Source organism: Hippoglossus stenolepis, chromosome 21 (assembly GCF_022539355.2).
Source record: "Hippoglossus stenolepis isolate QCI-W04-F060 chromosome 21, HSTE1.2, whole genome shotgun sequence".
Classification (NCBI taxonomy): Eukaryota; Metazoa; Chordata; class Actinopteri; order Pleuronectiformes; family Pleuronectidae; genus Hippoglossus; species Hippoglossus stenolepis.
In genome coordinates, this window is record NC_061503.1 from 10,165,945 (window position 1) to 10,177,740 (window position 11,796).

General features: G+C 43.6%; 1 protein-coding gene across 1 annotated transcript in view; it reads right to left on the minus strand.

The window, feature by feature from the left end:
- Nucleotides 1–11,240, minus strand: part of LOC118101061 (ankyrin repeat and fibronectin type-III domain-containing protein 1) — a 117,801-nt gene extending 106,561 nt beyond the window's left edge. The window contains exons 1-2 of the mRNA XM_035146697.2: nt 10,743–11,240; nt 395–576 (exon numbers count right to left, since the gene is read on the minus strand). Coding sequence (XP_035002588.1) covers nt 395–576; nt 10,743–10,861 — 301 coding nt within the window. The 5' untranslated portion in view covers nt 10,862–11,240. The remainder of the gene's footprint in view (nt 1–394; nt 577–10,742) is intronic.
- Nucleotides 11,241–11,796: the final 556 nt, after the last annotated feature.

Consider the following 11,796-nt stretch of genomic DNA (forward strand, 5'->3'; position numbering starts at 1 on the left):
ACGTTCCTGCTGACACATCTAGCTGCTGTGTGCTCTCCATCAGCTGGAGGAAATATCAGAGGGAGCAAAGAGTTTGTAGAAGAGGAAATTAAAAAAGGCGGACATGTCTGACATATCTAAGAAGACTGCAGTTTACGCTCTGGTGGCCTTTACACTCTTTTATCAGCAGCGTCAGGTACCTCCCTGATAGCCGACCATTTGGCTCAGTATTACAGAGTTCAAGAGGGAGACGCATTACGGGCCAAGAGGTCTGAAAAAACATTAGCTCATCTCCCAGGAGCCGAGTAGAGTCCAACAGGGCTGTTAAGAGCAAGAAGTATGTTTTACCTGACCACTTAAAGGATTAAAGGATTATTAACTGTAAAATACTGTGGCTGTTTCCTTGTCCTCTTACCTGCAGGTGGCAGAGTGCAGGCCTTTGGGTGGCTGGTCACAGCCAATGGGTTCTTCCTGCGGGGGGGACTCCCGCCAATGAGATCGGAGTGGTGGACCCTGGAGACCGTTGGTGACTGGGGGATGCTGGGAAGGGTGCGGGACTTCGCCAGTAGGGGTCTCTGCAGTTTCCTTTCCAGCGACCTGGCAGGAAAACATTCATCGACAATTACAAGGACCATTGGTGTTTCCAGTGATCATGAACACAGCAAACCCGTATGACAAAGAAATGTAAATGAGGCACTATTTAAAAGTCTAACCATGAACTTTATGATAAATTATCAGAAATAAAAGGGGAAACTCAAAAACAACCAAATAAATAGAGCTTGAATAAAGAAAATAAACATAAAATGTAAACATAAATGCACATCTCTCTGCAGTGTTTACTCTGGAAAATTAAAGTTTATATATCAGCACATATCTGCAAACAAACGCTGACACCAATGCTTATATAGGTGATTTTTATTGGCTTATCAATAAATCGATCAAGCTCTAATGATTTACACTATAAGTCAAATTATCTCTCGTTTGCATCTTGCAGGACTGATGATCATGCACGATTCTGACTGAACGTATTTAATCCGTCATTTATCTGCATTTTTTATCTTTATCATGTCAGGTGCTTTTAAACAAAGAACCTTATCTTTTCACTTCATTTAACACTCACATGGGAATTGGATTAATTTCATTAAGAGGCCAAAACTTTGACTAATGTAGAATGAATTGATCAGTGTTGACGACGGTAGAGACTGATTATCTCAGTGATAAAACAACACGTGTTCATTGAAGCACGCGCAAACACAGACGCACACACTCACTTGAACACACTGTGGTACACACACACACACACACGGCGGAACCGTTAATGAGCACAAACGGAGCAGCTGTACTGATCAATAGTGAAATTACCTCCACCTCAGCATAATCAAGATGAAGGCCATTCGGAGCACAAGCGATAACAAATGCTTTCTTTAACGTCTCCAGTGGGAGAACAATCGATGTGGACAATCACAAAATCGCCTTAAGAGAAAATTGATGACAACACACAACATGTATTCAAGTAATCTGCAAATATAAATGACGGGGACGTGAAGCCCATATTTAAAAGCTACTTTAGTTCATTTATACTGTTTGTTTCTGCACGTCAGTGCATTTTTAAAAAGACACAGACAGTTTTTACAGAGTTTTTAAAGCAAGTAGATGTCAGAAAATACTATGTAATAGAGCCGAGATTGGACTGAAAGGGAAAAATGCAACTATGGTGAGTCACTGCAGTGAATCCCCACTCCAATGCCACCTCTGCTCCGCTTTATGTGATCAAACTCAAAGGGATGTGGCCAGCACAGGTGGAAGACGCTTGACCTCAGACTCTTGCGTGACAAGTTTGGGTCGAGAACACATGATCCCCAGCTGAAGATCACTTGAGGACGTTCCAGCCTGACTCGTGTCCTGGTGTTTTCAGTGAGATGGGGATTTGTGCAGGGATTGTGTTGTTGTCGTAAAGGCATTAAGATGTTTTTGTCTCATAAAGCAAGAAAAAAAAACACAATGAATTCAGAAGAGTGCCATTAAACAGGCAGACACTCTCTTACAGATGAATCATCTCTATTAACCCTAATCCCCACCTCAATTTTCCTCTAATTTTAAAGAAGTAATTTGACATTTTGGGGGGGGAGTACGCTTCACTTCTTTGCTGGGAATTAGCTGAGGAGTCAATATCACTCTCAGGAGACAGTTATTTTCACAATAACACGTGAAACATAAGGCAAAAGCTAGTCTGGCTGAGACAAAAGATACAAAAAGTAATGCCTCTCAGCACCTCTAACACTCGCTAATTACCACTGAAGTGTAAAAGTAAGAATTAGTTGTTTTACAGGGAGTTGTGTGCTGGTTTGTTTCTCAACTGGGAGTCTCCTCTTTTGCCTTGCAACCATATGGTGTTGACAATAGTCCAGTTTTACCCTGTGCCCAGTCTTTAAGCTTATCTAAGCTAATATCTCATGGTTGTAACCTCATATTTACAAGACAGATTGAGAACAACGCAATTTTTTTCATCTATCCCGGCAAAAAAAAAGAAACTTCTTTCTTTACATTTCACTTTTACAGACTAATTTCTAACTGAAATACAAAAAAGCAGGACGTCATAATGGTCATATCACTGGCACCTGTAGAAATCTGAATGCTTGTGTAACAGAATGAGCGTATTTCACCAAATATCATGTAAACAGATACAAATTGATATAAGAATGGGAACATATCTCATCAATTAGATGAAAGCAGATTATTAATCATTAATTAATTAGAGCAAGAATCAGTTACTACAGCATCACTCAGTTGTTTATTTAATTCACAGAGAATAGATGCCTTGGAGTAGTTTATGTCTGTTTTTCAAGCTTTCTTTTAACGTTTCCTTTTACAGACAAGTGGTCTTGAGCAGAAGGTTAAACGCGTGTGTGTCTGCGTGAAACACTTCACTTCTCTTTTAACTCCCTTGGAAGCCCGGCTCAGGATGCATTTGCCGCTGCCTCTGGGCTGTTTATCACCTGAGAGCTATGAGGTAAACAGACTGCAGGTTCCAAGTCAGCACATCCACAGGCTGAAGGAGTAAAAGCATTTATATCTGCCCGCTGTCAGTTAGTAAACTGCTCCCCCGACGGAGGAGGTGGGTGGAGGAGATGTGAATATTTGACCTGGGATCAGAGGATCCCTGGATGTGATTCAAAGCAGAGACTTGGACGAGCCTGGGACGGTCTGATGATGAATAATGCTTTTGTGTTGGGGAATATCAGAGGAAGAGCTGACAGTGACTACAGACATGCAGGCATGGCACACAAACACACACACACACACACACACACACAAACACACACAAACAGATTCATATTTTGATGGTAATGGAAACAGGCAGGTCTCTCACTCCTCAGCAATCCATACTGACTTGCATGAAAAAGCATTTGCCTGAAGCACACACACACACACACACACACACACACACACACACACACACACACACACACACACACACACACACACACACACACACACACACACACACACACACACACACACACACACACACACACACACACACACACACACACACACACACACACACACTCACACTCACACTCACACACACTTCACCAGGCATGTGCGTCTCCATCACTGATGTGATACACATCTCATTGCATTGATGCGTTGCCAGCGATCCAATACATTAAAGATACATGAGAAGCAACAGCTAATGCGATACGATACACCCCTATTGCAATGCAGTGCAATTCAATGTGATAATGCAATGCTAAAAAAATATGATGCCATGCAATGTAATATGGTTAACACTACACACAGTTTGGTTACTGTTCTGAGGCAGACAGCCAATCATGAAGTAAAGTAACAGTTTGGTGTCTGTACTGCAGCTCAGTGTGCATCTCATTACCTCCAGCAAGGAGGATACGTTTTGTTTTGATGGTTTGTTTGTTTGACAGTAGCATTACGCAGTCACTACTTGACGGAGGGATGCTGTATGAGTCAGGAAAGAGATGGTTTGGTGCGGATACAGGAACTTTTAACTTTCTTTATCATAGCACGATAGGGCATTTTTGTACATTTTCACTGATTACCCAGGGTATAATTCATGGATCTTGATTTATTTTTAATCCGCCATATTAAGGGGAATGATATTCATGAGTGTGAGCAATTTGGTGCAGCTTCACTGAACTTAAGGGGACTGTTGGGCTTTGGCGGAGGTATGAGCTCTATGAGTGCCGTTCTCGTTGATGTTGTTTCTTTCTCTTTCAGACTTCTGAAAACACTTGGTCCTTTGTAAAACAAGAACAAGAACTGGAATGTGCCTTAAACCAGTCATTCTTCTCTATTCCCTTGTATAACCTCACACACTTAGAGGATGCTCAGCAACGGCAAGGAGTGCCAAAGTGATTTACACATTCAGCAGGTAGGCTTACGCGGCAGTGAGCAGAAAGCGGTAGTGCAGTTTCTACACTTTATGGCAGCACAGCATTATTTGCAAATTGCGTCTTGTCAAATTGTCTGTCTCTGCTGAGCAATCCAAAGTGTTGCCAAACACTTGATTTGTAGCAAGTCAAGTGGAACGTGTAGCCCGGGCTCCTCCATGATAATCTGTGACTCATTGCCACACGCTGCAAACTTGAGAAGAATTGGCTGCAGCAGAGTAGATGAGAGAGCGTGTTTGAGAAACCGATAACGGAGGAGGAATTAGTCTAATTAGGAAAGTGTCGGTTGTATTATTAAACTTGACTGGCACTCAGCAGAGCACATACCTCTGCCAAGGCCAAACAGTCCCCTTAAATTCAATCAAGCAGCTCTAAATTTCACACTAATCAGTTCCTTAAATATGCCTGGATTTTTCATCAAGATCCATTAATCCATTAACTGGGAAATGGTGAGTGTGTTGATCTGTTGATCTCGCAATGTTAAAAGAAGAGAAAAAACAATTCCTGGAACCGCATCAAAATTGAATGGGTTCTTCTCTGACCCATATTCCCCCACGTTTCATAGAAATCTGTTTGGTTGTTTTTGTGTAATCAAATAAGATCAACCAACACACAAATGCAACAAACAAAACAGGGAAAAAACATAACCTCCTTTGCAGAGACAATAATAAAAGGCACAATAATGTAATATAATCCCATATAAATAACCCTGATTTTAGATGTTAATCCTTCCATCCCCACTCCTTTCAATTGACAAAAGATGAAATAACCACCAGTAAACACGCACGTGCACTGCACACAGGCAACCTCACACTGACACATGTGCACAAACACAGTAGTTTGCCTCCCACCAACAGCACATTATGATGATAACGCACTGAGCTGAACAGCCGGCCCAGGCCACTCTCACAATTTGGTCCTCACTCGTCCTGCAAAGCTGTTGCTACGCTACTCAAAAACAGCGGGAGGAGGAGGAGGAGAGGAGAGGAGAGGAGAGGAGAGGAGAGGAGAGGGAGAGGGAGAGGAGAGGACAGGAGAGGACAGGAGAGTAAGAGAGGAGAGGATTATTTGTGCTCCCCAGCAATCTGCATTTTCACAAAAACAATGTCTTGCCCTGACGTCTGAGCATCAACATGTGTTCTGCTGCCAACTGTGTTGTCTCCAGGGCTCCAGTCAAGGGAAACAACTCACTTTCTTTGTTAGTGCCTGTGTAAGCAGCCACAGTGCTCTGCGTGCAAAATTTAGAATAGGGGACTTAAGAGTAGGTAAAAAAGAGATAGCGAAACAATCATAGGATGATGGTAATGTGTGAATTCATATGTGAAAATACACACTAGAACACAATAGGGTTGTATCTGAGACACACAAGTGAACCACAAACACACTTTTTCAGCACTTATCCCCTCATTCTTCAGTTTCTTCCAACCGTGTCTCCCGTGCTTGACGGACAATGAGGAGAGAGAAGAGTTTGCACAATACACATGATTGAAGAGTAAGTAGCACATAGGGCTGTAGAGATGCTCCAAATAGAGAGTTCAGTCCAGACCTCGGTTTTTGAGGCACGGTTTGGCTCATACCCTTTTTTTGGATTGTTTTTGAGGAGGGGGTGTTGTGGGTGCGTAAGAAAAAGCTGGGGCAAAATGTCTGGGTTTTATAAAACACCAACATTTGGAACAGTAAAGAGAAGAACACTGAAGAACATGTTGGACTTGACTTCACATAAAACTACGTAAACAAAACTAACCAAAGATGCTGTCCAGAGTTCGATCCGCATATTTACAAAGTCCGTTTCAGTCTCGACCACAAGCCCAACATACCTCAGTTCAATCCAGTTCAAACAACGGAAAAAGGATGCAACAAAAATAAATCTATCCTGGGTTTTACTGCGGATCTTCATCAACCAACAACTCAGGAAAGTAAACAGAAAGAGAAGCGTCTGTGTCGCTTCAATAACAACAGTGTTCCCGTATACAATGTGTAAAGGGCGAAGGTAAAGTTGGTCAGTCAGTCGGGCATACGCCGGCCGGCAGCTCCAGGGAGCCTCCACAGGGAATAAACAATCCACCAGATGCTTTCGGTTTTGGTTCCAGAATCATTTCAGCTATATTAGCACATGCAGCCCCCTGACACTTCTCGGCAATGTGATTCTGCAGGTGCTGAGGTATTTTACCGACCCTGACACTATATTACTGAACAGAGAAGAGTCATGTGTGGTGAGTTTCTAAAGATAACCGTGATTCAAGCTGTTGTATATGGTAGATTGTTTAGTGCTTTTTCAGTCTCATTACCCACTTGAAGAGCTTTAAAATACAAGCAACCCATTAACACACACATTCATACGGCGCTACTATATGCTGTGCTTTTTCTATCACACACCATCACACACTGCTGTCTGGGCCAATTTGGGGCTCAGTATCTTCCCCAAGGACACTTCTGCAGACTGGAGGAGCCGGGGGGATCGAAATGCCTCCTGGTGAGTGGACAACAAGCTCGACCTCCAGAGCCGCAGCAGCCCTCTTATAAGTAACTTATGAAAACTCTCCCTGGAAATTCAAGAGATGCATTGAGAACGCGGTGCTAGGAGGCGGGGCTAAAACACACCTAGGCGCCTTTCGCCTTCAGAATTCCCTGAAAGGTCATGACCATTGTCTTTCTGAGCTGGTTGTCTCAGCACAGGCAGCCGATGCTGGGTCGAAGCAGGGAGCGCCGAGCCGTTCTCAGTGCTGGCACAGGTGGCTGCCTCAGCCAGAGGCAAAAAAAAACGGTGGACGATGTGGCAGTTTAGGGGTTTGGTTTCCACGTCGATTTGAAAATGTGAATCCCACTCACGAGTGGTGGCAGGGGGCCGCCCACCTTTGATCAGAGTGCGTTAACCTTTTCAAATATGTATAAATGTCATGACGTAGAGACGTCCAGAACAGCTGATGCTAGTAAGCATCCGCCCTGCGAGGTCGAAACAGTTTAAAACACTAGGTGGCATTCTGAGCCATGATTGTTTTTTTTTATAAATTTTTCGAATAAACGTGATTTTAAAACCAGCATTCATGTGTTCCTTTAAGAACAGTCCTATCATTTATTGTACAGCTCGAAAAACACATTTAAGTGGGCAATATCACTTTCAAGCTGTATGATTGTGAATGGCACTGCTGATGAATATAGCTGCTAGAGTGAGAACTATCCATGGTGCTGAATCAACTTCTAAAACATGCGCGCGCACACACACACACACACGCACACACAAACTCCTACCACTTCTCCTAACACTCACGCTATTGTGTAACAGGGACAGATGATTGCAGTCCAATGATTAAATCATTTCAGATTCAACACAGACTGAAACAGTTAAGACTAATGAGTCCTATAGATCTTTTTTTAACATCCTCACATGGCGTTTATATCAGGTCTAATGAATGTTCCTTTTATTATCATAATGACCTTAATTCAGTTCTTCTGGAGCCTGTTAAGTAGCTCATGGTTACTCATTCATAAGCCAAACTTGCTGCTTGGTACTGAGCCATTCATTAAAAGTCTTATTCAGTATTAATGTGCGTGGGGTGAAGTTTTGTATCAGCCTGCTTTCTTTTCATCTCGGTTCTCTTTCCGCCAGATTCCTCTACTTCTTGCCACTTCGTTGCATTTCAAATAAACTTCTCATAAATTATCTTTTCCCTAAGCTCCACGCTTTTAAAAACATTACCTGCTTGACTAAGGGGTCCCTGGACATTGGAAACCTGTATCTCTGTGTGTTAATGAGAGCGGACTCAGGAGGTTGTGAGAAGGATAAGGCCGGATTAACCTGGGTCTTTATCTTTCAGTGATTTAGCAGACCCTGTTCGAGGAGTCACTAGACTGAACGAAGCTGCCAGTCTTATCTCTACAACACAGAATGATGGACATTAACTAATTTTATCATCAACAGTCATAATGAATGATTTCACATCAATCGTTATGGACTGACCCCGACTTGTCACTACAGATTAGGGCCGTGTCCCAGAGAAAGCACATTTACTGCATGTAATCTGTATAAACTGTATAAAGACGCACGACATGACTTCACCCTGGAAATTAAGCCAAAGTACCTTGATCGCCATCTGGTGGCTGGCCACAGTATAGTCATATATCTTGCAATCATGTTAATGGGTGGGGACATCGGCCTAATTAAAAAGTCAAAGTACTTGTTAAATACATTTTTCTCAAAGATCTAATTTTAGGTAGTTCTTATCACACTGATTTGATGCTATAAAAACAGGGTGACACGTCATTAGATTCTATGGTATAAACAACGAATTTGAACACCCAAAGTTCCTGTTTCTTTTACAGCAAAACAACAGAAAGCAGAACATTTTTTCATGCAACTTATCGAAAAATTTAAAAATAGCAGCGATTACAAGTTGGAGGTATTAAAAGGTTACAAATATCTGAGTGAAATCTGGCAGAAGTGGACGTTTGATGGCTTTAAGGCCAGTGGGTTCAGGGTAAGGGTACAATTTGTGCTCTTGGCAAATCTAAATTTAGAGCCACGGTCTGAGGAGAAGGTGGCAGACGATAAAGTACATACACAGCACTGGAATGTTGTATATGACACATAGATGCATGTATGCACTGACTAAGGCCAAGGACTGTTTAACTGGTGACTTGTTCTGCACAAGATCACACTCTTCTTCTCACTGCTCTTCATTCAGCGTCAAAGGAGGCAGAGCTCAGCTGTGCCGCCCCAACGTCTACAAACAGACCTGTCGCAACTCCCGACACCCCTGATCCCCTCCGGCTCCTCCTGGGTTTGTGTCAGAGCGCAGAGAGAAAAATGAACAATAGAAATGAGGACAAAAAAAAGAGACCAAGCAAGAAAGGCCACAAGTCATGAGAGAAGATGGGAAAGATGGAAGGGCGTAGGAACGGGGAGGCCTGTGAGAAAGAGACAGCGAGTGGGAGAGACGCAAAGAGTGTGGGGACGAGAGCGGTGCTGGATTTGTAATGGAAGGGAATCTGAGAGCTTTTTTTAAACCACATGTCCACCCACGTTAACACATGTGCTGTGAGAGAATGATTCGAGCTTTGATGGATGTTATTTCAAAGTCGACAGTGGTGCTGGTTTCTTTTACATTTGACTTCTACTATTATCCCGGCTGATGATTCAACCTTGGCTCGCAAGCTATTTAAACAGATTCTCATTAAGATTAGGATTTTTGAAGGTGCATCACTGCTCGCTGTTCAAAATTTTTTTCAGGGGGTCCAACTTTAACAGCAAGAAAAACAGATCTCTCTCTCTTTCCGAGTTTTAGGAGGCTAATTGCGGTGCAGTGGCACGAAGCAGGAGGCTGTTAGAAACAACAAAGCCACACAAATTACATTTTGCAGGCTGCGAGCTGTGTGACACCTGGACACAAACAGTGTTGCAGTGGAGGCAAAATTTCCAAATTCAATGTTAAAAGCAAGAATCAGGCTTTGTTCAACAACTCCAGGTCCAAATCATAACGGTGCAACTTGGAAGTGAGGGTCCAGGATAGGAGGAGACACACACCCTTCAGATTCAAACTCCTATATTGTCTGGGGAAAAAGCAATTCAAAACGACTCTACCTCTCAAACCCTTGGTGTTAATTTACCCTTAAAACTGACCCTAAAATAAACTCTCTGCTGGAGCCACGGTTGGTTGCCACAGGGAAGCTCCCAGTGTGAACGTGTGAGGCAGCGTGAACATCAGTGTGTGCAAGATCTGGCTCTCCTTCTGCTTCTCCCCTATATGAGGCGTATCGACTCTATCCTCTTATCTAAAGAAAAGCTCCTGTATTGAACTGTGCATCAGTGGGAAGGATCCATAGCATCCAGCACCATGTCTGACAGCACACATCCACCGCACCTCCATACTTATGTAACCCAAACGTTTGATCACACATCTGACACATGCTTCCATGCACATGCACACACACACACAAACACACACACACACACACACACACCACACACAGTTTCAAACACCTGTAAGTATGACAGCCATGTTTGCGTGCAGATACAGTCACTTTAAAAAAAAAAACATTAACTTAACCTGTATTCTTATTCAGATCACCCTACTGTGCACTTTGATTTAAAGGACCACTCTTATGTTTTCTCTAATTTATGTGTAGTATTCACATAAAAAATATTTGCTTTACAAATGTGATTAATTCCTTAATTTATAACATAAGCATTGAGACGCATAGTGACACTATGATCTTCTGCAGACACAGCATGTAAACATGTTCAGTTTATCACACACAGGGATCGTCTGCCATGCACGCGACATACCCCGACATACCTGTGCACAGACACAGACAAACACAGACGTACACACAGATTACCTGGCCTCTGCCACGGTGCAGCAGTAACTGCCACTGCGCCGCGAGCTCCTGCCCACCCGCAGCTCCTCTCGAGACTTACGGCGGTTAAAGTAGTCTGTGAGTTTCCCAAAACTCGCCATCTTTCCTCTCTCTCCGTTCACCTCCACCTCTCTCTGTCCTCTTTCACCCTCTGTCCCTTTGATGGAGGGCTCGTTGTGAAGAAAAAAAAGAAAGATGTTTCTGGTTCTGTTCTGCGAGGCAGCTTTCTCACGCGACCTCCTGACTTACACTGCCTGCCTTCTTCCGCTTCTACCTGGATTCAGTGTCACGTCGGCCGCAGGTCAGAGTCTCCCAGCGCTCCCTCATCCTGGATGTGCACGGCTCTTTATGTGCAGAGGAGCAAGCCAAACCCCGCTCTGTCTTTCTCTGCCTCACTCACCCCTCCAACCCTCCTCCGATCGTTTGCTACGGAGCGCATACACTGACTCTCTCAAAATAGTAACGTTTGTAACTGCCTACCAATCGACACAGCAGGAGCATTGCCCCCCCACCCCCCCAGTGGAGCGCATACAAGAAAGAGAAGAGAGAGAGATGCAGAGAGAGAGAGAGAGAGAGAGAGAGAGAGAGAGAGAGAGAGAGAGAGAGAGAGAGTCAGCGTCGGTCTGCTCTCTCATGTGTGGAGAAAAGCGGAGCTGGTGGGAGAAAATGAGCTGCTATGATGTTTGTACCTAAGCCCACCCCCTTTCTCTCCCTCTCTATGTCTCTCTCCATCTTTTAGCGCATATTGTCTGTGCTCCTCACTCGTTCTCTCTCTCTTTCTGGTGCATGGATTCTTTCACTCCACCACCAGACTCTTGGTGAGCTCACACACAACATTCAATAAAAGCTGGAGAGGAGGTGGTGTTGGCTGGGGTTTGAGTACGAATCAATGTCTCGCTCTCCGTCTCTTTTCCTCCCTTCCTCCTTCCTCTATCTCTGGCACACACAAATTCAAACGGACACACACACTTAGACTCACATTCAACCTGAAGTGCACCTGCTGATTGTAACTTTCTGCTGCTTGTGTGTGTGTGTG